This window comes from Molothrus aeneus, chromosome 2, assembly GCF_037042795.1.
Source record: "Molothrus aeneus isolate 106 chromosome 2, BPBGC_Maene_1.0, whole genome shotgun sequence".
In the NCBI taxonomy this organism is placed as follows: Eukaryota; Metazoa; Chordata; class Aves; order Passeriformes; family Icteridae; genus Molothrus; species Molothrus aeneus.
Window position 1 is genome coordinate 28,351,848 of NC_089647.1, and position 26,391 is coordinate 28,378,238.

General features: G+C 40.1%; 1 protein-coding gene across 1 annotated transcript; it reads left to right on the forward strand.

Annotated features, from left to right (window-relative positions):
• The first annotated feature begins 649 nt into the window (after positions 1 to 649).
• Positions 650 to 21,106, forward strand: KEL (Kell metallo-endopeptidase (Kell blood group)). Its single transcript, XM_066569931.1, has 18 exons — positions 650 to 667; positions 5,761 to 5,899; positions 7,229 to 7,432; positions 7,999 to 8,123; positions 9,062 to 9,208; positions 9,430 to 9,492; positions 10,510 to 10,698; positions 11,084 to 11,229; positions 12,450 to 12,573; positions 13,066 to 13,176; positions 14,104 to 14,202; positions 14,731 to 14,808; positions 15,264 to 15,367; positions 16,215 to 16,325; positions 18,357 to 18,424; positions 18,660 to 18,817; positions 19,595 to 19,687; positions 20,906 to 21,106. Exons 1-18 carry the CDS (start codon positions 650 to 652, stop codon positions 21,080 to 21,082), a joined length of 2,154 nt encoding a protein of 717 aa, XP_066426028.1. The 3' UTR covers positions 21,083 to 21,106.
• Positions 21,107 to 26,391: the final 5,285 nt, after the last annotated feature.

A 26,391-nucleotide genomic window follows, 5' to 3' on the forward strand; every position in this document is an offset into this window, starting at 1 on the left:
AAAGTCAGATGTGTTCGCGCCTTGAATGGACACTAGGGTGCAGATGAGAGAGCGAGAGCAAGAAGCAAGTCAGCACCTTGGCTTTTCCTCGTGGGAGGAGGAGCACTAGGATCCCTAGCCCACACTATCTAGCAATAGGCAGAAGCCTGCGGGCCCCAAGGCAACAGCAGGTTGAAACAGGCTAGTGGCAAGGAGAATATCAGACCAAAACAGGCTTGTTGGGTGGGCAGGGTAGTGAGGCTGCTGGAGAGAAAAGAAACAGCGAATAGCTGAGAAGAGGCTGAGGGAGATAGAGAATCACATACTTCTGTTCAAAAAGATTTCGGTGGAGCTCCAAGAGACAGAAAGGCAGGTGGGTCACAGAGACACAGAAGGGGAAAAAAAATTCCTTTTATGAGAAGTAGAGGTGTTAAGAAGGTGGGTGGAGAGTTGCAGAAACACCATTTCCCTCCCTCCCATTTTCTCTAAGGGTGTTTGTCTCTGAGCTTTTCCTCTCACTTCTCCTCCCCACAGCAAACAGCCAAGCTGGGAAGAAGAGATCGTCTCTGAACTCAGCAGAGTGTGTAGGCACAGAAGACTGATAGCAACCAAGTAAACAGAGTTCACAACTGTGGTAGCCAAAGGAGCAAAGCCTGCTGGGGTGACAAGCATGAGCACTGTTCCACAGGTAAGGAAATTGGTCTGTCTTGTAATCTGCTGAGGGACCTTCATTGCACACCTCTCTTTTCCTTCCCCTTTCATAGCTACACTGCTTATTGCCTTGGGGGACCGAGGTAGTTGAGGTTTTCACAGTTTGTATCCAGAAAGGTCTTGTCCGGGTCTCAGAATTAATGATATGGGATATGGTGTGACGATTTAGGGGTTCTTGCCCTTCCTGTTAGTCACCCTAATGGCCGTTCTGAGAACTGTTTTGAAGTACTGACCAACAAGTAATAATAGTAATAGTAAAACTATTAGTAGTTATAATAATGATAACAACAACAACAACAATAATAAAAATTATAATGACATATTTTATTCTGTCTCCATTTTTTTCAGCAAGGTTTTATAAGAAAGTACTTACACAGAAATGTGCAGTTTCCCCCCTACAAATAGTTGTGGATAAGCAAGGCATAGTTTTTGGAATGTGAGAATGACATGGTGAGCCTAATTGCTTCCCATGTAGTGTGGTGTCCTTTTTCTGCTTTGATGTCTTATATAAATAGCTAGCAAAGTCTTAATTGCATATTTACAGACAAATTGCATTGAACTGAACTGTTAGCTCAAGGTTGCTAAAACAGTACAAAGCATTCAAGGGCAACAGAGATAACTGTTCTATGTTACTAAATAATACAAACACTGAAATGTGCATGTGTTCTTACATTGAGATCTGTTCAGTGTGACTGTGGCTGTAATGCAAACAGTCACTTATATTTATCTTGTCTGCATTTTTATAGTTGAAGAATTTGCAGAAACCTTTGTTTTGTATATCCATTCCCAAATTTCTGTGTGATGAAGATCAAACCATAATCATAATTTTAGTTGTTTGCCATGGTTTTGCTTTACAATTTTAGTACTCCAGAATACAATTCAGCAACCTTTTTGTTTCATATTTCATGTGAGCAGGTACTCTATTTCAAACACAGGCTAAAATATTTCTCAAATGGCACTTAATGGGCCCAATTTATGTGCTTAAATAATTTGCTGACAAAAGATAAATTTAAGAAAATGAAGGTTTTTGTGATATTGGGGTATTAGTCTGAAAATATGCCATCCATGTGAGTAATGTGATAAACAAGATTTGGGTAACAGCCAAAGTCAGTAATTCATGAATAATCTACTGGCTGAAAAACAATACTGCTACATTATCTGGTAAAGAGTTATGAAAAATAACTTCAACTATCTCTTCCTTTCAACACTTTTTTTGAATTTACTTTATTTTCATGAAAGCTAGATGCTTATCTTTCTGTAATAGCACTAAACACTGTGAAAATGCAAGGTGAGAAAGATTTTGGCAAAGTAACTTCAACCTTCCTTCAGAATTCAGGAGCAGCTCACAAACAGAAAGAAGGAGATGCTCAAGGAAAATCAAATTCTTTGGCTGATTTAGTTGTATCAAACAGTTCTTGCTTTAGTGATAACAGTACTTGTCATGCTATCCCAAGTTATTCTTGTATTTGGGTCAAATGATACATATAGTACATTCATTTAAAGTCATAAATTTTTATAATTTACAGCTATTAGAATTCATCATTTAATGATTTTACGGCCATTTGTTCTCACTTAGATCTAGTGAAGACATTTAAATTTGAGCATTTGCACATGCTTAAAAACATGAAAGAACTGAAACTGTAGTGGAAATTGCACTCATCTTTATGCTAATACTGATTATTCTTCTCACCCATAAGTGAGGCCTATAAGGAAAAACCCTGTCAGAGGTTGAAGTCTTTTTATCCTTTTCCACTGGCTTGTTCAAACCATTCACTTGTATCTTTATATGGAGCATGCTGGATGAAGCAACCAGGTCTCAAAACTTACCACAATAAAGTGGTGCTGCTTCCTGTAAGCTATGTAATGTTCCTGTATCCTGTGCCCTGGAAGTGTTGGTATGCCACCTCTGGGTCCATCTAGTTAAATCCACACCTCTGCCTTGGCCAAGAATCCCTGCCTTAGGTCTGTATTTAAGTGCCTGTGAACCACTTAATCCATTGTGGCATAAAAGTGAAATTCATTCTAGATCAAGAACCTGACAGGGATTTTGCTCTGGTCAGTATCTGTCTAAGAGTACTGAAAAAGCAGGTATTTGTCTGTCTAGATTTGTTTAAGCTGTTGACATGAAAAAGACATAAAGGAGGACTAAATATGACTGCCCTCCTCTTTTTTCACTGTTTATGTAGGTCCACAATTTCGCTTAAATCCCACCCCAGTTAGAGAGGCAAGGTTAGAAAGGCATTTATTATGGAAGGTGAAGTGTTTCAAGAACAATTTTTATGCTTATGGTTCACATAACACAGACCATAATCCAGTTTCTACGTAGAGGTCCACAACCAATTTCCACTACCCTGTCATTTGTTTTGTGCTGTGTTATTATTTTGGGCATGCCGCTCTCAGCCAGGTACTTCTCTAGTTGTTTCACAATGGAGATTTGAGGGGGTCAGTGCTGTTTCTCTTAGACATTTTTAAAACTCTGTTATTTGATGCATTTTGGATTTCAAAATAAACATCATGCATAGGCCTGAAATAGGCCAACTGTTAACCAAAAATTCATAAGAAATTCAACAGACAGTCTTGAAATTCCAGTTTCTTGCTAGTATCTCCACAGTCATGCCATTTATGACTCAAAAGAGAGAAACAGATGTCTTTTGATAGCATGAAACCAAATAATTGAAAAATTGTTACTATTTCATGATAGGAATAGGCCAGATTTTCTATGTTAAAAACAAGAAGTTTATTGCAGCAGAGAAGTCAGGAGAATTGTGACTGTAAATCATTCAATCTTTCCTAAATGGTGAAAGATGAAGGCTTGCATGCTAAAGAATGGTTTTCCTACTTCCTTTATCAGCTAAGCTAGTTTTCTTTCACTCAGTTCCCTGCCATACTGTTGTGACACTTACTGTCTTTCTCCAGGAGTAAAACAAGTGTTTTGCTACAGGGACTTATGAAAGGAATTTGGATTTCCTCCTTTGTAGTTTGTACATTGTACTTTGCTAGTATGATAATGTTCTGTATCTAGCAACTTCTAAAGTCACTTGTATGTACTTGTTCTCCATTTGATTATTCTGTATCTTTCCTGAAGAAGTCAGGAGAATAGGATTTTAAAGGAGAAAGCATTAAGCACTCAACTCTTGTTAGTAATTTCCAGGAGTTGAAAGCCTTTGAGAGGCTTTTATTCAAGACTGAATAAAATTCACATTTGAAAGATTAGAAAATGATGAGGTCTGTTTTTCTATTGCTTATTTTTGTTTTCCCTTCTATTAATATTTTTGTGCAGAAGTCATAAATCGTATGTTAGTCCAGATGATTAACAGCAGACTCATTCATTTCCTTAACATTCCCTTAGGAGCAGGGGCATATACTGTGACATACTTACATTCCTGTAACGATTTTGCTCCATTTCTTGTGATTTTTGTCAAGATCCATGTTTCCTGGTTTTCTGGCAAAGAACATAGATACCGAGAGTGGTGACAAATGCAGTTTAGCTGCTGCATGTAAGGGAGCAGCAAAGGCAGAAGAGAGGTGACGATCTGAAACCTGAGAGTCATGACAAGGCAGGCAAGAAGCATGGGGTGACTTAAAAATGACTTAATGACTTAAAAAGGAAGGGGTGCACCCCTCAGTATGGGCGTGAGGGTGTAAGGTAGGACTGGTGACAGGGCCCAGGGTCAACCAAGAGTGCAGATTGCCAGGCAAGTCCCTTGTGAGGAGACAGGTCCAAGAGCAAACCTGCAGAATCAAGTCTTTAGGTGATGGTCAGGATCCAGATCGATGGGATGCCTGTCCAGACAAAGGCATGGCTGCCATTGCAGCAGAGCTCAGATGGAGATCACACAGGAGAGCTGCAGACAGCCAAGTGAAGAAGTGGGCATGTGCACTAAGGCTGCTTCTTGCCTTTTCTCAAAGAGTTCCAAGGCCTGATAAGGTTTCTCAAAGAGATTTCTTTTATCAAAGAATCAGGATAGAACAGGGAGCTAAACTTGAGCCTGTAGGGACAGCACAGGCCAGGCCCTGACAGTGACATGTAGGACTCTCCCAATAGCACTTCCATCAGCTTTCACAGCTGTGAGATTTTCTCCTTGTTTGCTACAGCTGAGGTTTTCCATTATCTTCTGGCTTTCTCCCCCTTCTGCTTCCCTTTTATCATTGTATACTCCTATTCAGTCATTTCAATTTTCATTTTTTTTCAGTTCTTTCCCTATCCTTATATATCACCAGCATGCATTCCAGTGTCTGTTCTTTCATAAACTGCTGTTCTCCAGTGTTATGTACATCAAAGTATGCAGAAGGAGAGAAAACATCATATTATCTAACTATATCCAGGTAGATGTTAGGGGTATATCTTAAGATATCATCTAGCTTCCTTTGCAGCCAACAGGGAAAATGACAAATAACTCTGGAGAATGCTTCAGCTCATTCTTAAACAGATATCTAAAACAGAAGGTGTACTCATTACGTCCCTAGCCTGTTCCACAGACAAAAAAGACACATCTAGATTATGAAGAAAACTAAATTTAAGTGACATAAAACCTGTCTCTATATAAGATCTCAGCAATTTACAGCTTACTTCAGTTGTAGAATAGAAAAAATCTTTTCTCTCACTTGAATTGGACTAGAGGACTTTGGATGCAATACCTTATTTCTTGAAGAGAGATCTGAAATTAGTGCTCGGATTGCCAGACTCCAGCAGAATAAAGAACCACCAGTCCTAGCCATCCTATTATTAGCTTTATATACTCAAAAGGACTTTGATATCTTCAGGAAGTATATGCAAGGTAATTCCATATACCAGAATGAACCATGGAGGGAGAAGTCTCCTCGTAGCAAGCTGGATTGTCAATGAGTAATTCATAATACTGTGCAACAGTTATAGCTTGAAAAAACGGGAAAGTGAAGAAAGTGAGAAAGCCCATGGGAATACAGACACGTAGATGACTTGGATGACCATTGGTATTTTGGCACTAGTCCTGTGAATGATTTTCTAGTAGATTAGGTGGGAGATTGAGTATGTTATTGGTGCTAACCTTAATATGAATTTTTCTTTCTTGATTTTTTCTGTCTCTTCAGACCTGTGACCAGGAGCTGAGAACAGGTGCGAAGAAAGAACGATGCCTTCAGGGGAAAAGCCTACTTCTGTGTGCACTTCTCAGTACTCTCCTTGGCTTTACATTGCTTATCACCTACCTCGTGATGACTTGTGCTCTAGGTATAATATGAGATATCCTTTTCCATTCTTCCTCACCCACCCCATTTTTAAGATCCCTTTCTCTCTTACCCGCCTCCACTGTGTTTTAAGGTTAACATCAGTATTAAGAACCAGACTTTCAGAATCTCCACAGCACCTTTTGTCCAAAAGATACATTTTTCTACCTCTTCCTTGAATCACAGTGGGAAGAGATCCTCCATGTCTGTCCTCCTCTGCCTGCTATTTAACATGCCTGAGCCCAGTTTTGAGGGAGAACAGCATTATATTGTATTGCACCTCATCAATCTGTTCTGCTCTCTCTGCAGTCAACAAACTGAACTGAATCTGAGACTTGGAGCTCCTGTTTTGCCTTTCTATCTCTGAATTAAGTCTAGTCCTGTTTTTCTAGCACAGATCAGTGCAGTCATAGAGTAAAAGCAAAAGTCAGAGTTTCTTGCTAATGGAGAAGCTGTGAGTATAGACCAGAAACATTAATTTGCTTCCAAATTTGCTAAAGAACTATCTGCAGAGTCGTCCATGTGAATATCTCTGCATATAGAAAGCTCAATACAGAAGGTGCACTTATATTGGTGGATACAGACATTCCCTGCTCCAAAATAAGCACTGTTGAATCTTCACCTAGCTTTTTTCTTTAGCTCTTGTTATATGTTAGAGACTGCAGAGACCAAGGAAAATCTGTTTAGATCTAGTCCTTTTCCACTCTGCCTGCCTTCTCCCATGTCAACTTTGAAACCATAGTATGGGAAATCTTACCTTGATTTACAGGTGGATTATTTCAGTAAATAATTGATCTGATGTTGATATAAGATACTGAACTAAAATGACAATGTATAGCCAGCAATTTGAAGCAGTTTAGAAAAAGAAAATTATAGAACAAAGCAAGATATTCTAGAAATATCTTTGTCCTCTTTTGACAAATGTCATACTGAAAAATGTTTCCCATACTTGAAAAAAACCATGTTTTAATCTTATCTCATTTCTTTCTCTGTGCTATGTCCTTCTCTTACATCATATATTTACATCATCAGTTGCTTTCTTGTTTATCATGTGGCCAAATTTGTCTGATTTAGAGGAAAGACATTGAGAAGGCAGAATAATCCAGCCTGTGGCTGCCTAGATAGTACAGAGGACAATCTTCCTGGGATGTGAAAGAGAGAACACACTTCCTCCACATTCAGCAATACCTTACAAAGAATTCAACTACATGCAATGGAGCTTGTACCAAAAATAAGTCTTTTGGGGTAAATGTCCCCTAAAAGATTTTTGTTTGGAGTTATTCTCACTCTCTACTGTTACTTCTCAGTTCTCTCTTATTTACTTCCTCTTCAGGATCCTGTGATGCTGAGTCAGATCCTGCTCTGTTGGAAAGACTTCTGAATTCTAGGAATGACACTGTTAACCCCTGTGAGAACTTCTACCAATATGCCTGTGGCAGATGGGAAGGCAAACAGTCAAGTAGAACCAGAGAAGAATCACTAAATGTATTTGATGTGTTGTTGGAAGAAAACCTGTTGATCCTGAAAAGGCTTTTAGGTAGGGTCAGATGATTGGTGTGTTACCTTCAGCATCTGCCTCGGTTAGATCTGACAATAGTAGTGACTGAGAGCACAATCATTCCTAACAGGGACTGAGTCCCCTCTCTTCGTTCTTCTATCATTACAGGTACAGATTTATTTTTTGAGCATGTCATGTTACAGTAGCTGCATTTTAAACATTTTAGTTCCTCTTGCCAAGTGTAACAGATGAAAGTCACGCTTTAAATTCTGACAGCAACCCAAACCATTCTCCTGTTACCTTGTCAAAGTAGGCCATTGTTGCTGTCCTAGTCTGAATGTGCACTCTGGTGATGTGTCCTGCCTCCTTGGGGGACTGAAGCCTAGATATGCACCAACTTCCTGTTGTGCTCCTGTTTCCATGCAAAAAACCACACATATTTGGCCTCAGGAAGAGTCATGGTGCTAGAAGGTCCCTTGCTTTGGGTCACTGTGGGAAATGTGGATGTATTTGTAAAATGTTCTTAAAACTGTTCTCTGCTCCAATGCTGTCCCAACTTCTTTCTAAATTGCTTTTTTAAATTTTAAATCTACTTTTTTCTTCAGAAAGTCCGCAGTTTGGGATAAGAGGCTCAGCCAAGGAGAAAGCAATACGATTTTATCGTTCCTGCATGGATACTGAACGAATAGAATCCCAAGGAGCTCAGCCATTGAAGGACCTCCTAAATGAGGTGAATGTTTGTGCTATTTCCTCTCCTTCAGGAAGAGAATTCCTGCAGGGAGAAGGAAAGTGGGCAGGTGCAGTGATATAGTCCTATATGATGTAACTTTCATAGAATCTGACCCAAGTCGTGGTTCACAGCACAACTTCCAAGTGATAGATCTTCTAGCTTTAAATGCTGTTTTAAGAACTGATTTTCTGACATCAGGTACTCATTACCTGAATCTCTCCTCATAACCTTATATATTACTGAAGGATGGTAAAAAAATCAAGTCTACAGAGAGGAGTCATGTTTAATCTCAGAAGTTTGGTTCAGTAGGACCTGACTCACAGATTGGGGAGCATATTGCAAATGGATGAAATTTTGGTGTCTAAAACGAGATGATCATTCAGTAGTCAAGGCTGCCAGGAGAGCTTGTTTAAAGGAGAAAAGCCTTCTCTTTCCATTCTGGGAGACTCCTCTTGGTGCCAGGGAGGGCTGGACATCTTCCTTCCAGCAGAGCGCACTTATGCCCTGTGTCAAAAGAGGATGCAGAACCTTCCAGAAAAAGGAACAGTGACTACAGGCCCACCTGGGAATCTGCTTGTCAGGGAGCTGGGACCTGTAATCACTGATCCCTGTTTGTGTTTCCGGATGGCTTCAGAAAAATGAGACCTATTTCCTGTCTCCTGCTTATCCAGCATTTTTTCCTGCACACCTTTCTCTGTTGCTAATTACAATTCCTTTTCCTTGTCATTTTGCAGTTCATTGCTTTGCTTAAGGGAAAGTGTCAGGTCATTCTAAAGCCAGCAGGGTATGTAGAACCTCATAAGTTTCCCATTGTGCTTTTTGCTCTGTTGCTTCTCAGTTATCAGAATGACTGAGATTATAGGTGTAAAAGAAAAAAAAAACTGTAAGTACAGATCCAACCAGTTTTTCTCACTTGCAGCATTTCTGTGTTTTTCTAGGTTGGTGGATGGCATAACACAGGTGTGGGGGAAACAAAAGATTTTAATGAAACTCTTCAGATTCTCATGAGCAGATACAGCACCTTTCCATTTTTTAGAGTCCATGTGGGACCTACTCCTTTTGACCCCAAGACCAATATTATTCAGGTGAGCATGTTAAAGAGAGAGCATTATTAAGGAAGCATTGTGAAGCAAGTCAGACCAAGACTTGCTCAAGTTAAGCCTGTGTCCTTCTTTGAAGTACTGAGCAAGCATTTTCCAAAAGTAAAAGCAAGTTAATAGCATTTCAAATTCCATGATACAGAAAATACCAAAATATCCTCACATTTGTATTTCTGAAAAAGTTTTTTCTTTACTCTTTTTTGCAGATTGACCATCCTGAGTTTGATATTCCACTTGAGAGTGAATTCAAAGAGAAAAATTATCTTGAGGTAACATATCAGAGGCTGAAGAAAGGTAAAAATAGCTATTTGATGTAGGGACCTCCTTGAATTGCCTCCTGGTTCAGAGTGGTCTGTTTCCATGGGTTACGGTCAGTGGCCTCTGAAAATGCCTCCAGAAAGAATTCTTTACAAAACTCAACTTTTCCAAAGGATAGATTGTAAAATGTAACCCATTTTAGCTGCCAGGTTAAAACATCTAGTTTAGAATGTTATAGTTACAATTTTTTAATCGTTTTTATAGTTACAATTTTTTCTGAACCTGGGCTTCCTTTTAGTTTTTGACTTGAATGAATGGTTCTTAAAAAATGTTTTTGTCCAAAATATGGCTTTATAACAAAATTTGTGTATTGCAGGGAGGGATAGCTAGCATTTTTCAGCTTATTTTAAAGTGTTTGAACATATTTTGGGAGAACAAGTTCTTTGACCTTGAGACATTGTAACAAAATGAACTTTGTCATTTCTGAACTTCATAAAAACTGAGTTATGTCATCTTCTGAAAAATCAGAGCCTTTCAGAAAAATCATCAAAAAAACTGAGCTATCATAAGCATTCATCTGAAACTTTATGAAAATAGAAACAAGAAGTTGACATTTTCTGTCCATTAAAATACTGACTCATTATTTCACTGAATTTCTCTCCTCTGACTCCAGAGATGGCAGACCTACATCTCTAAAGTTATTCTAGTATTTGAAGTAATTGTGAGCTGTGAGAAAAAGAATCATTAGGGAATTCACTGCTCTTCACTGAGAGAGGAGCTGTACTTGGCAAAGGGTATTCCACATGAACAATTGCATAAGGATGTTGCAGTAAGAGGACAGTTTTAGGAATGGGGTGGGTCAGCAGTAGTTTTGAAAGACTGAAGTTTATATGGTCAAGATGGATGGGTGGATGGAGGATGGATGGATGGATGGATGGATGGATGGATGGATGGATGGATGGATGGATGGATGGAGTGACTAATTTTTGGTCACGTATCTTCCATTGAAGATATGCTCTGTATTGCAGGTTCTCCGTGTGTATCTTTCGTATTTGAAGAAATTAGGGGTTCTACTTGAAAGGACAGAGGATGGTCCTCCTGACTCCTTTTCCCTGACCTTGTCCTTCATCTCTAACCTCCAGCGATTTGTCACTCCACTGCAGAAAAGACAGCAGAGGGGGATGCTGTTCTTTCGCACTACCATTAGGGAGCTACAGGTACCTGTGCCTTAAAGCTTGAGCAACACAATTACATGTGACTTTCCTGACTTCATTCTGAAGATCCAGATCAAAAGAAATATGAAATGCTGTGTTTAAATGCCATTGTCTTGCAAATTACACTTGGAGCCTGTTGAGCTTTAAATAACCCAGTAACTTATGGTCTTTTACTGACAGAGTTTTTTCAGGCCCACAACTCTCTCCCCTCCCCAGTGGCAATTCCCTTTATAAAAAGTCAGTTCTCCTCAAGATGCACATTATAAAAATAATTTAACTTGTGGAAAGTATCTCTTAACATTATTGGGAAGACGATCCTGGTTTCCCTATTATTTCTTGTGAGCCAGTTTAGATTCATAGTTCACCATGTAAGCTTTTTTACTTGCAGGAAAAGGCACCTGCTATTGATTGGCTGGCATGTCTCAAGGCTGTCTTCCATCCTGCGCCAATGGACCTCTCTCAGCCAATTGCAGTGCATGACATGGATTACTTAAGCAACATGTCACAGCTCATCGAGAAATGGCACAAGGGAAGGTAGGAGTCAATATCTATGGTTGCAGTTTTTCATGCCCCAAGAAACATTTTCTTCAAATACCATAGGTTTAATAGATTAGAGGCTGCTGTGTTAGAGGCTGCTGAATCCAGTAGTCTAACAATTGCAAGGCTGCTGTGGCTTATATCCTCAGGTTTGGCCAGTGCTATGGCTTAGCATATATTCCCAATAGGTTTGTATATGCATGCACCATGTATGAAGACACATCTAAAATAATTAAAGTGTGTCACAGAGAGGAAACACAGTGTCTTGACTGGCACCCATAGCACCAACATGAACACAGATTGATTCTACTCCTTAGCTCCAGCTGATCAGGATTGGTAGTACTAGTGAAATACGTGTGTGCACGCGCATGATGTGGCTCACTCCAAGAGCTGGTCTTGGGTATTTAGTCTGTTGAGAAGCTGGCCAAGATCTCCTCGTGTACACCTGGATATATCACATGAACATATGATCCCCTGAGTCTTGCAGCCCTACTTTGTTTAGTTGCTGGTACTCTGATGTCTTCCTGTTACAAGCACACCTATACTATCAGGTGTCTTCAGTAGCTGCTCCCAACCACTAGTATTCCCAATAGCCAGCTCTCAGACTGCTGCTCTCTCCAGAAGCTAGCTGGATCCAAAGTCCCTCCAGGAGTCAACTCTCAGACTTGTCATCTCTCCAGCATTCAGTTCCATCTTCATATACACTGAGTAGAATGTTACTTAACAATAGACTTTAATAAGATAGGAGGACAAATCCTGGTTACCATGTGCAGTGCTCAGTCAGGCAGACACCCTGGCAAGCAGTTTACACTCAACCACTCCTTCTTATCTGCTTTCCTCCCCATTTTCCCACATATATTCTCCCAGTCCACTATGATCCTTCCCTTTCCCTGCCATTGGTCCTTCCCATAAACATGCCATCATAAATCTTACATAATCCCACAGACTTCTCATAATGTTCTATATGTTTCACCCAGTTGTAAAAGTATCCTTCTCCAACTTCCCATAAAGAATCCTGTGCCCCAGCAGGGAGTTACCCCTTAAGTCTCCACAGTGTTTTGGAGAGTTTCTGTATTCCACTCATGTCAATCATCCCTCTTTGATAGCTCCAGGTGTCATTGTTCAGGTTCCTAGGATTTCTCTGCCTAAAGTCACTCCTCTGACACTTACCTCTCTTCTGTGTTTATGGTTACCAGCCTTCAATCTTCTGTCTACAGGGTCCTTCACATTTATATGATTGTTTGTCTGGTTGGGAATCTCTCCCCAGCCCTTGACAGTCAATTCCAAGATGCACGCCTGGAGCTGTATAAGATCCTTTATGGAAAAATGGGGTCTAGAATGGTGAGTTAGCCTTTTATCAGTTTCCTCGGCCTCCCCAACAGCTGAACACTGTAGCTCATGCCTTCTGAATGTTCTCTTGATACCTTAAATGGATGGAGTTTCTTAGATCTGGGAAGAAAAACTACTCTCCCATGGTCATTAAGAGCTTCTTTTTTCTCAAAAGAAATGTGTGAGTAGATACAACCCTCAGAAGTTTAGAGAGCTGAGTGTACTGTATCATGGAGTAGGGAAAAATTATACATAGATGGTCACCTTTCTTCTGTGGTTTTTTCTCTGCTAATATACAAATCTTGAGGGAAAGTAAGTGGAGCAAATCATAGGGAAATAAATGTTTTACTAGAAATTTTTACTGTGGTTGCTTAAATAGAACTACACTACTTATTCACTGCTGTCAATTTTAGACAGTGCTATTGTCCACATATCTACAGATAATTTTAATGATTTCCTAGTTCTTTGTCCTCACTCTCATGAGTCTCTACTTTGTTCCTACAGATCCCAGCTGAGCGCTGGAGGAAGTGCTTGACTGATACCAGCTCTTTCTTTGAGCCAGTTCTAGGGAAGATGATTGTGCAAGAAATTTTCCCTGAGCAGACCAAGAAATTTGTAGGTATTCATCATCTTAACCCCTAAGCAGAGTTCAGCTTCACCTCTTTCATTTTTTGACATGCCACCTTAAGACCACATTAAGGCAACAAAATCATCTGTAGGTTTCCTACCTAGCTATTATCTTTGCCTCAACTGTTAGAAAAGTTGTTTGTGCAGCACCAATAGCTATGACAGCCCAACAAATGCATGCAATTTCTGTATACTCCCTGGAATAGCAGTATTAACAGTATTCATCACCAATGTGATATATCTCAATAAGATTTTCAGTTGCAAAGACACTAAGCAATCATATGAAAACATTCTGAGTGGATCCACAGTAAAAAGAACACTTGCCTGCAGTGTGGAAAAGATTTCCTGTTTTTTTCATCCTGTGATGGTCAGAATTTTTTTTTTTTTGAGGAAAGTTAGTGTAGCACCTGATTTAGCAGAGTTTGAAGTCTATATGGTGGGAAGAATAAATAACACCAAGAAAAGCTAATCGGAAAATCAAGACTTCATGTAGGGAAGCATACATTTTAATGAATAAAGCATAATTGCAAGAAGGGTTGACTCAGATTGCCATAATTTTGGAAAGGGAGACACCAGCAAGAAATACTTGTGGATACTGAATTTTCATTTTGCTCAAGAGGGGAGGCAATTATTCAATATCGAATGAGAAGGAATTGTCTCCCTCTTAGTTACTGTGAGAGGCCGGATGAAAAGGTGTGTGGGAGAGAATGGTGAGCCCTGTGAGGAAAAACTGGATGTCAGATAACATAAGGCTAAATCACTGTAGAAAATGAAATCTCTTTCATCACACACACACAAAATGGAATTTTCCCCCAGTTATTCTATGGTTGAATTGCTAGAACATGTGAAGATGGTAGCCAAGAGCGAGCAATGTTTTTGTGCAATTGTGACCATGCCTTCTTTTCTCCATGGCAGGCTGAGCAGATGTTCTCTGTGATCCAAGATGCCCTCTGTGACCGCCTGGATCAGGTGGAGTGGATGGATGAACAGACCCGCCAAAACGCTAAAGCCTTGGTGCGTGCAGAAGGCAGGAATTACTGAGGCCTTCCTTTCCCTGAAGCCTCTGGAGAAGGAATGGAAAAGTCCTACACCTTTATGTATTCCTACCTGCTTCTACAAGCACACAGTCTTAAACAGATGTCTTATTCATACTAAAAACTGAAGGTGGTTTTATAAGTGCCAGCATGCATGGTTACATATACTGAGAGGGGCTCCATTTTTGTCTGTCCATGAATATTCTGAATTAATTTATTGAGATACAATTCAATTTTATATATCTAGTAAGGTTAAAAGCTAAAAAGCTGAATGGCAGAAGACAATACAAAGAAAAAGAACAGAACAACATTAGGCCTTAAGTTGTAGAGTTGAGAAAGCAGAGCAGCAGGACAAGATGTCTTCTTGAAACAAAGTAGCTGTCCTTTTGAAGGCTGACTCACAGATCATTTTAACATTGGTTAAAAATAGCCTTTAAAAGGACTTGCAGAATGTGAAGCCTCCTATTGATCAAGTTTCTTTATGCTTGTTTGTTTGTTATTATTTTAGGTATCCAAACTACAAGTGGAGATTGGTTATCCAGCTCACATACTCCAGACTGACAAAGTGAACCTGGAATACCAGAAAGTGAGCTATATAATGTAAACATGCCTGCCTCATTATTGGCAGTTTACCTGTATCAGCTGCTGTCTTGTCTACTTACAAAAGAGGTTATGACCTCTGGAGCACATTTCCTACAGTTCATTTTTTGGGAACATATGGGGCCACAGAACCACCATCTGTTGCTTCTATATTGTTGCCTATACTGTGTCCTATTTAGACCTGTTGGCCTGATAAAAGTAATTTTTTACCTGTTTCTATGTTCTGTTTGGCCTTCGGATAACATTCCTGTCATATTTTAAATTGAAGGTCTTTAGAAATGGGAGAGAAAAAAACTACAAGTATCCCATTGGTTTCTCTTCTGATTAACCCTTTTTTGATCCATGGGACTTTTCTTTTTCTTAATTTTTCTTTTTCTCAATTGTTCAATTCATTCCTCACTTATGCCCTATGACAGTCACATCCCCTGTCTCTTCCCCCAGCTGGAGATTAACGAAGACACTTTTTTCCTCAATGTGGTGGCTTGCTTGAAAGTACTGAGGGAAAATTCCTACCTGAAGCTACTTCAGCATAACCCACAGAAAAAGTAAGTCAGATAGTGATCTGAAAAATATAACAAAATCCCATACTTGTGAACCAGCTGAGGTTGCAAGGGACCTGTGGAGATCACCTAATTCAATACTCCTGCTCAAAGCAGGATTAGTTAGAGTAGGTCACTCAGAACTGTGATAACTGTATATCTCTCTTTTACTGTGGAAGAGGAGGGAAGGGCAGGTGGGAGCCAGTGGGCAGAATTGGATTCAGCACCTCTGAAAGTGGTTTCACCAGTTCTGAATGTTGCTGCAAGTCTGCATTGCTGCATCCTACTTTAAAGAAACCTTGAATCTGGCAGGCTATCCTTCATTGAGCCTGAGCAATGCTACCAAAGTACTCATCATTGTGAAGAGAGCACCTCTGAAAAAACCCACTTTTTTGACCATGCACCCTTAATTAAGGGGGATAGCTGATTCTCCTGGACTTCTTAACAAAGCCAACAGAAAGGCTCTGTGATGACAGGAATGCTGGTGGAGTCACCTCAAAGGCAGGACATAGGATGCTTCAGAAGGAAGGCAGCATTGACAGATGGGCTTAGGCCTTACACCTCCTGCAGAGTATTCCATGCATGACTTCACAGGAGGCTACTAATCCTAATTTACTTGACAGGGAAATTATGAGGGAGAATGTCTATGAAAACTAAGCTATTAGTTCTGATCATCTGTAAACAAGTGAAGATTTATTTCAAACACCTGTAACTCTAGAGAATGTGAATTTCATCATTTGCTGGTGCTGTGTGAGCAGCTGAGCTTTTTTTGCAAGCTCAGTGAAGGAAAGGATCAAAGTGTGAGATAAGGCATTAGTACATTCTCTAATTTCTCTTTTTATTTTGCTTCTAGCTGGCATGTGCACCCCTGGAGTGTGCATTCATACTATTCAATAAGACACCACATGGTGGTCTTTCCAGCTGGAATGTTCCGCAGTCCTTTTTTCCACATGGAGTTTCCCAGGTATGGAGGGCCTTCAGAGGTGCAAGTTGAATGTAGTCCCTGGGCTGCACCATGCTTCCAGCAGAAACCTTAGCAGGTGGCCTGTCCCTAATTTCTTTCTCTCACTGCATCCCAGAAAGACACAGGAAAGGGGGGAAGCGTGGCTTTTTCTAAAGCCACATGGATACTGCTTGATGCATTCTGAGAGTGAGTGATCATTGACTCTGCTGAAGCAAAATCAGAATCTAGGTGAAACTGAACTGACACAAAGATATTACTTCAGAGCAAAGAGGCAGAAGTCACATGTAGGTTAACTGCAAAGAAGACATTCCACCTTTGCCTCTCATTTTCTAAATTCCAAGGATTCCTGAAATCTAACCCAGAGAAAATAGGAGTCTTACAGAGCAACTTCTTGTCAGAAGTCTTTTTGAAATGTGTCACAGTTCTTCTATCTTTGTTTTAAAGAAACCCTTTCTAGTAAGCAAATAGACTTTTAACTCTGAGTCTTCCCCTGCAATAACACTTCTCGAGACCATACTCCTCTGGTTCTGTTCTTTCATCATATGGAACAGATCTCTTAAGCAATATTTTTTCTGATAATACAAGCACTCCAAACAGTTGACTGTAAACATATAATTCTATGTCCTTTTCGCCTATAGTGGATAGATACTTGTTCTAGTACCATTGTACTGAAAAATAAGCTCACATTGTGGCAAGAGGCTGAAGTTCGAAAGAAACATGTTTCAGTTAAAATTAATTATTTGCTTGATGGTGATCTTCTAGTGCTTGCAGTATTTAATTAATTTATTATAGTATGAAGAAAAGGACATCTCAAAAGAATAGTAAAAAAGAAAATTTTTTTCCAGTGGCATGGGCTGTCACTATATTTCTCTGTGAAAAAGTGTCTATGCCTTCTTATTCCTTTTGTATTCAGGTGAGTAAAGTACATTTTTCTCATTGTCACCTCAGTTGAGTGGACTGATAAGTAAAACTTTATCAGCTTTTGGTGAGTTGGTACAATAGCATTTTCTCAAATGATGCTCCAGAGTTTAAACTTTACCAGCAAAAGCCAGTTCAGGTGACTGTGAAGATAGTTTTGAAAATAAGAACTCAGCAAAGCAGTACAATTGTTATAGAATCATGAAAAGGTTTGGGTTGGAAGGAACCTTTAAAGATTGTCTAGTTCCACTCCCCTGCCATGGGTAGGGACACCTTCCACTAGACCCGGTTGCTCAGAGCTCCATCCAGCCCGGCCCTGAACATTTCTGGCGGTGGGGCATCCACAGCTTCTCTGGGTAAAATTTATAAATTATCACCTATAGAGCTCCTACTGAGTCCCAGTGATGGAATAATGATCTAGTACAAAAATTTCATGCTTCAGCAGTGTTAATCAGTGCATGGGAAGAAAGAATAAGCCCATCATTTCATATAATGGAAATGTATTTTGAGTGTTCTCTACCTCGTGATAGTATTGGTAAATTCATTGCATAGAACCATAGAAATTCCATTTGGAGGTTTCTAGGACAACTTCTTGCTTGTCGCAAGATTGCCAATGCTAGACCAGAGTAACTGCAGTCAAAACATCATGATTTTAATTTGCCTAGCCGGTTTTATGTATCCTTTCTCCCTAGACAAAAGTTGCAAGATTGCTTCTCCAAACATCCTGCTTTTCTATAGCTACCATTGTAGTTGCTGTTTGTGCAGCAGTTCAGACAGTAGAGGTTCAATAAGGACATATATCAACAACAACAATACCTGTCATTACTAATGAGCTAATAAAGGCAGAATCTCATTCATAGACTCTTCATTGTTATGATGGCTTATTAGCAACAAATACTTTAAAGTAAGCCCATAGTACAATTTTAAGCATAGGTAGGATAATTTGCACTTGTCTTTGCACTTTTACATGCCTGAGTGACAATACATAGAAAGTGTTTCTGTGTGATCCCAGAGTAGAACACTCCTGTGGACCACACAGTTGTGCTCAGTATAAGAATGCTCCTCTGCCCTCTTTTTCTTTCCAAAAGCACTCTTTTCATCTTTATTTTTCAGTGCTGTGAATTTTGGAGCCATCGGGGTCTTCATGGCACATGAAATTCTTCACTCATTCTATGGTTATGGTGGGTACTGGCTGTGGTGTCTTCATTTACTTTTCTAGGTCCCACTGGTACTTCCCCTTAGAGGATCTGAAATCCTAGTCCTTACATCAATATATACATATATTATTAAGGTAGATGAACTTAAGGAAAACATATTTCAGTCCATGCTGGCCACTAGGAATAATCAGTGATTAGTATGAGGAACACAGGTGAATGCCATAAATAGCTTTACTTCTAGGACTTTTTTCCTCCACAGTGTTGCCTGAGGGCTGTCCTGCATGCAACAGGAGTGCACTACAAAGCTCTATAGACTGCTTGGTTGAGCAGTATGAAAGCTACAGCTTTAATGTCAATGGCAGCTTCACACTGTTGGAGAATACAGCTGACACTGGAGGGCTCGCCGTCGCTTACCAGGTATTGTGATTTACTTCTGCAATCTCATAGTCTGACTACTGCTGCTCCTCTCTCCCACATCCCCCTCCAGTTCCAGATTTCTTGCACGCCTGTGCCAGTGGAGCATGAGCCCAGCATGTCCTCTGTTGGTTCAGAGAGAGGTTCCTCACAAAGCTTTGCTCATAGTCTCAATATGTCCATGTAAGACAACTTGTCCCCTTCACCACCTTTACTTCCCTGTTTAAATCATGCATACAAAAGCATGCTATTGTATTTATGCTTATACTTGAGGAAAAAAGCTGAGATATGAAACAGAATTTTGTGTGATGATGAAATGACTCCATAACAATGTTTTCAGCAGTACCTTAGGGAGAATTTTTTGTTTCTTCATGCAGTACTTCAGTTTACCTGCTGAGGGTGGTGTGAGATCCCTAGGTCTAAAATAGTACTTGTTACATTCTTTCATGAAGAACATTGGGAAGCAGAAAGTCTTTAATTTATAATCAAATACTTGTGATTTTTTTAAAATAATTTTCATTCTCTCATAGTATAATTACCACATCCTATGACAATTTGTGTAACAGCATCTGAAATGGTAAGGAAAGTAATTATGTTGTATTCTCCCACTTTAGATTTATTAAGGGCATGGGCAGCAGCAGAGAGCCTCAGAATGAGGAGGGAGATGCAAACTTGCTAATTTATTAAATATATATTAGATTAATACATTTTACTGACAGAAGACAAGCCTGTGATATTGTCTAAGGAAGATTTATAATTATCCGTTTTATCTCTCCACAGGCCTATAAGAATTGGCTGAAAAAGCACAAAGAAGAGGATTTACCTAAGATTGGACTTTCACACGATCAACTTTTCTACCTCAGTTTTGCTCATGTAATGAATTCTAGTCATGTGTCTTTTTCACTCTTCATTTCCTCCACACCCTTACAGTTTGTCTTTCTCAATATTCAATCACTTTCCCTCCTCTTCACAGAACTGAGAATGACCAATGATTCTGTGAGGTCCAGAATCTTATTTAGAAGCTAAAAGTCATATTTACAGCTCCTAACCTGTTACGGATCTCAAGCTAACAAAAGGCCTGTCTGCAAAAATATCTTTTACAAAGCACTGAAATCCACCAAAATTAAGTTGTAGCAGACAACTGTGTCAGGAAAAGCAGGCTTCTTTGCCAGCCTCTGAGTACTTTTTTGCTGTTGTGAGTAATCTTTTGCATGGACAGTGAAATCTAACTGTAAAAGTCATGTTTCTGTCCCTCCTTTCCTTCATTCACTGCTCTGCCATGGTGCATAGCTGGATGTCAGGTCACTCTGATTGACTGATAGTGAAAAAAATGTTTCAAATGTTATTTGGAGACAAAGAACTAGAAGTACGTGCACCCATAGTTTGCTGTTTCTGTGGGAAGCTGCAGTAAATTGTGCAGCTATGCACAGCTATGTTGCCAAGTTCCCCATGACAGAGGGTGGGATTTCTGTGCTCAAAAAATCACATCCTTATAAGTCACTCTAATTGTGCAAAGGGAGAAGTTTTGTGTGTTTATTAAGTCAGAGCAGTGCATGAAAAAAACAGCTTATTGGGTCTTTTAGAGTCTAAATGGCAGCTGCATCATTTGTTGATAAAAAATGACGGAAATCCTGAGAATGAAGACTTGGATTGCTAGTTTAACACCAGTTAAGTCATATAATCCTCCCCAAGTCTCTAGAGTAGTAATGGGATTTTGTGTAAGTGCACTCCTTTGTTGATGAGCACTCACTGATTTCACTTAAGAAGCTGAATCTAGATACTGAGACATCTTTACCACTTTTTAGATAGAGTCCAAGGTTGCATGAGCCTAGCCAGGGTAGTCTAAATTTGCTGTTTTCTGGACTATGCAGTATAGAAAAAGTGCAGATGACCTGTCAGAGAGTTAAATGGGGACAGAGAAGTTTAAGGAAAGGGAAAACAATCTGAAGAAAATCTTGTTGTCAGCCATGTATGCACATTTCCTTGTTTTCTCCAGCGCCCTCTGACACGTGCAGAGGCATGAGAAGCCCTAAGTCTTGTTCACATGAAGACTTTCAGCCAAACTGACTTTTCTGTTTTGCTTCCCTTCAGGCAATGTGTGGACACCAGGATCCAGAGAAGCTCCAGTCTTCCCTGAACACAGATCCACATAGTCCCTTGCCACTTCGTGTCTCTGGGCCTGTCAGCAATAGCCAGGACTTTTCCAAGAGCTTCCAGTGTCCCAGTGGAACTCCAATGAACCCAGACAACAAATGCCGCATCTGGTAGCACGCATGGAAGAGGAGGAAGAGAGATGTGATCCCAGGGAGAGGAAGGCCTGACACATGGAAATATGACCATGTTCTCAGGGCTTCTAGGGTGACATGGTGCTCTTATTCACTCCTTTGCCTTCCTTTTCTTGTTACCCTTTCCTCAGCATTTGATGGCAGGGAAATTCTTAAACTGATCTCACAAGGAAGGGATCTCCTCCAAGGCTCTCAGTGCTCTGTCCCAGATGTGTGACAAGTCCCAGGGCAGCAAGGTGACTGGCCAGTTTCTAGTAGGCAACAGCTTGTGAGGAGTTGTGAACAGAAAGACTGTTACATTAGTAGTCCCTCTGTTTAGTGCATTTACCTGTCTGCTCCAGCAGCCCCACAGTCCTGTAGAAAGGGCAAGTCAATAAACAGGAGCTGTAAGACTTGTTCATGTCTTACAATAGCTCTTGGGGAAATCCTATGGGTTACTGGGCAAATCACATGTAACTTACAAGAGAGGGAAGAATCCTCTTCTCTTCTCTTGCTAATAAGTGGAGACAGGTGCTAGGAAAGACTCAGTGGCTACAACTTGTAGGCTGAAACGTAAGTGACCTAATAATGAAGTTTAATGGAGGCCTTCTCTGCTCTGTTTTTGTTTCATCAGCAAAACTCAGACATAAGATGAAAGAGGAAGGCTCCCCCATTAATGGGAGGGTAACTGGGGAGCTGGGAACAGATTATATTTCTTTTCCAACAAGATCCTCTTTTTTAAAGTGTCTAGGGTTGAGGATATGGTAGAGGATGCAATATGGGAGAGTCACAAAGGTTTCTAGAAGTTTCTGAAGGTTGAACAACTAGAATTCCAAGAGCCTCTCTGCATCCTGAACCTGGTTCTCTTCCTACATTTGTAAATATTTACCATCCAAGCAGAGGCATAGAATTGTAGCAGGGTTTTACTTTCTACTTGAAATTGAATTTTAGGTATTAATTTGCTTTAGAGCAAAAACAGAGTAAGAAACACCATGATTTGGGGTAGCAGAAGTGCCTAAAATACATTCTTAAGAACAATGTAATAATTACATCTATTTCAGGCTCTCAGAAAATTTATACCAATGTTCTAAACTTTACTGATGTTCATAAGTATACAAAATACTTACCCCTTTTGCATATTCTTCAAACTGTTCTTGTTTATGGGAACATTTTTATTTTACTTAATATATTGGCTGCCGGGGATTGTTTGTGGAATAGATGATGGCAAGTGGAAACATCCCTTATCAATGTAAGCATTTTAAAAATAACTGTGTTAATCCTTTTCAAGTACTGACAAATAGAGCAAAATGTTTCCCAAGAATGGACTGTTCAGAGATATTGTTTTCATTAATTAACAAAAATAGTAATAAAGTGTTTGCTTCTGAAAAAAAAAATTACTTTGATTGCAAATGCTTTATCATCAGGCCTTTATCTTTTTTCTGTATTTGTACTGTTCACAACTCGTCTGATGCTCTTAATTGAACTTCATAAGTAATAAATGCAAATACTAAAATAATTTGAATTATTTACCATCATAAAAGTAACAAAATTAGGCTTGTACTTATCATTGCCATTTAAACAGTGTATGCTCTTCCTTCCCTTCACTCATTCATTTATTTTCTCCTAGCAGCATGTCCAGACAGGTTTTTTTTAAGATGCTTATAGCAAATAACATTGCACAACACTAAGTGTATAATATTGACATTGTTTCAGTGTTCTGAGTCTACTTGGCTTCTGTGTTTATTGTGTTTAAAAAAGCAAAAAGTACTGACAATATGCATTTTGAGGAGTATAACTTTTCTTGTATCTATCTTGTTAAGTATATGGGGAGGTACAGTTCCTGGAATATGCTTTATTTTTTCTTGTTCTTTCAATATATGTTTGATTTAATAATATTCTGTTTAAAAGACAGGGTCACTGGTGAAATTGGTGAGTTTAATAATTCTTATTATTAGCTATGATGTTTTTACGCAAAGAACATATGGGAAGTGCAAGAAGGGAAGTCTGGCTTAGAAAAAATTACTGATAATTTATTTTTTTGTTTGTTTGTTTGTTTGTTTCTCGAGAAACAAGAAAGAAGAAAGGAAAAAACACTTTCAGTATGTGCACAGGGTCCTTGCTCTTGTCTCCAGTGTTCTAGTTTAGTTCCCTGGGATATGGTTGGTGAAGAAAAGCTGTATTGTCCAGAAGGTGATCATGAAACACAGGTAGATGTTCAAATTGTCATCATTCATGATCACAGAAATTATTTCAAGCTCTAGCTCATGCATAAAAAAACCCAAAAAACAGTCCTGAGGAGAAGAGCCAGATCCAGGAGCAGATCCTTCACTGCTGAATTGTTCAGTATCTCTGAGCCCTCATGCTCCACCATATCGATCACCTCCATTCCTTCCCCTGTTGATGAGGCCACAAATGACTCCTCCATTTCCTCCCAGCCTGTAAATGAGGGAAAAGGGGAACAACATAAGCTTTCTTCTTGCTCACTTCTTTAATACTTGAAGGCTTTTTACCTCTGTGTCCCTCCTATTTTATCCTCCCTGCTTTCTGAACTTTCAAATTCTCTTCACCCTCACTGTATGTCCATTTCCTCCTTCACTCCAAGCAGCTTTTCATTTGTACCTCTTTCCTCTCTCTGCCTATTTTGTCCTTTTCTTGTTCCTGTGATTCTGATTTTGAAATATTTTCTTTTAGTAATCACTTTTTCCTCACTCCTCTTTGCATCTCATGTTTTTCTCCTTTCCTGTATTTTCCATTACAAAAGTTACCCCAGATACATTCTTTTATCTTTTCAGGGCCATAAGCAGTAAGCTGTAATAGCCCTTTAAGCCTTGGCTGGAGACTTTACCTGAATTCCATAGGTCTGAGAACTGCATTTAAGCTCTGGTCTGGGTCTCAGATCTCTACTGGGGGTCTGCTGTAAATATACTTATCTCCAGCTCCATCTCTATCACAGCTGTGCCTGGACTCTGCTATTGTGGATCCTGACCTGCAAATTGACCTCCTGCTTTGACCTTGAATGTGTCTCATCACTACAGGCTTACTTGGTAGTCATAGGACTGTGTCTGACTCTATTTTCTTTCGTTATTTCACCCTGGTCTCCAGGAGTGTCCTGAACTTTCCTTTCAGATCTCAGTAGGGTGTGAGGGGACAGCTGAGACAGGAGGCTGCAGTCAGGGCTGCAGGTGATCTAAGAGGCCTTAGCAGCTATGACTGGCCTGAACTTGCGTGTCCCTCATGTCCTCTGCCCCGTGTGAGAGTAGGGTTGGGCCCTCACTGGACCGTGTCTGACCCTGGTCATCATCGCTGGGTTTGGTCCTCACACTGACTGGTATTCTTCCTTGAACTAAAACTTGTCTCAACACTGTGGACCTCCCTGGTGACCTCTTATCTGACCCTGACTGGCATCCCCAGGCCTGTCCTGTTTAGGCCTGTGGGATGGCCTTGCTATCCCACTCCTTTGCAGGCTCCCTATTCCTTAGGGATCATCTGACCTCCACTTCCCCTTGACATATATCTTGTTGTTCCTCCTCTGATTTTCTTTTTACAAAAAGAAATTTTTTTCCTTTGGTGTCCCCACCTAATCTCATTTCCTGCCCCTAGCTGCTCTCCAAGCCCCTTATTTCTCATCTTTTCAGCCCATCCTCTCACCTGCTGTTGGACTGCTCTCCTCTTCCTGTTCATTCTCGGCAGTGCGAATCATGCTCGGACTTTTCACTGGTACTGAGCAGTAAGTGCCTGGGAACAAACTCATCAGATAGATGGCAAACCCCAGGAAAATTATCAGGTTGGCATTGACCCCCATCTTATTTTGCTGTCTAGCACAAGACGCTTTTCAGGTAATGGAGTCTGGACATAACTACCACCACAGTCTTGTTTGGGGCACATTGTGACATCATGACACCATCTGACATACAAAGGTGTTGCATGCTTGTTAGGCAGAAACACTGTGGACTTTCACCCTGTGTAGCTAAGAAGACCCCAAAACAAGGAAAGAGTGTGAAAGCTTTTGGGAATAATTGAAAAAAAAGTATGTCTCTGCTGAAAGGTAAAAAAGAGAATGAAGGGGATAGGAGCGTAACAATAGGACACTACCTAATGTGAAAAAATCACACTTAATCCTGAATATTTCCGTGTCTGACAACTAATTAGCTGCTGCAAGGACCGGAGAGGTAAATATAACAGCTCTAATACCAGGAGAGCTGGGTGTAAACCTCCAACCAAATTATCAGGAATCAGATCATAGATGGATTCAAAGGAATAAAGGTAAACTGTTAGACAGTGGATGGGGACAATTGGAGACAGGACAGTTGATAATACCAGGGAACCTAATGTGGCAGATTGTAAAGACGGAGCATGAAAAGGCCCATTGGGGTCTAGATCCGCTTTACCAATATTTGCAAGCCAGGATAGCAGGACCGAAATTATTTACTACTATAAAGCACGTTACATCCCAGTGCGAGCGGTGTCTGAAAAACAACCCAAATACGGGAACCAAGGTACACCAAGGAGCCATAAATCGAGGTAAATTCCCAGGTGAAGTATGGCAAATTGATTTTTCTGAACTCCCAAGAAAAGGGGGGTTTCGGTATTTGTTGGTATTAACTGATACATTTTCTGGGTGGCCTGAAGCATTCCCTTGTAGGACAAATAAGGAAAGGGAAGTAACTAAAGTACTGTTGAATGAAATTATTCCACGGTTTGGTGTACCGAAGAGCATTTCTTCGGATAGGGGTACACATTTCTGTGCAAAAGTGGTGAGAGCAATAAGCAAAGCATTACAAATCAAGTGGCAATTACACACGCCTTATCGTCCACAGGCCAGTGGGCAAGTGGAAAAGATGAATCATCTCATCAAACAGCAAATTGCCAAAATATGCCAGGAGACTAATTTGCAGTGGTATCAAGCTTTGCCTATTGCTCTGCTTAGGCTGAGAGTCAAACCAAGATCAAAAGAAAAGTTAAGCCCATTTGAAATTTTGTATGGTAGACCTTATGCTATGCAAATTGTAAATGGGGACGCTATAGACCAAATCGGTAACCAGTACATTTATGATGATGTAATTACGGTGGGGAAACAGTTCGATAAGAATGCTGCTGTGGTGATAGAGCACCAACCTAAACAACCTGATTGCAAATTGCATCCGTTTAATCCCGGTGATTGGGTATATGTTAAGAATCTTTTAGGAAAACCCCTACAAGAGAAGTGGGAGGGACCTTTCCAAGTGCTGCTGACTACCTTCACCGCGGTTCGGATCAAGGAGCGACCCACGTGGATTCATTACTCTCGGGTCAAGAAGGCTCCGGAGAATAAAC

Coding starts and splice junctions, on each gene's coding strand:
- KEL (XM_066569931.1), top strand. Junction 8,124..9,061: donor TGAAGGACCTCCTAAATGAG/GTGAATGTTTGT, acceptor GTGTTTTTCTAG/GTTGGTGGATGGCATAACAC. Junction 9,493..10,509: donor AAGAGAAAAATTATCTTGAG/GTAACATATCAG, acceptor TCTGTATTGCAG/GTTCTCCGTGTGTATCTTTC.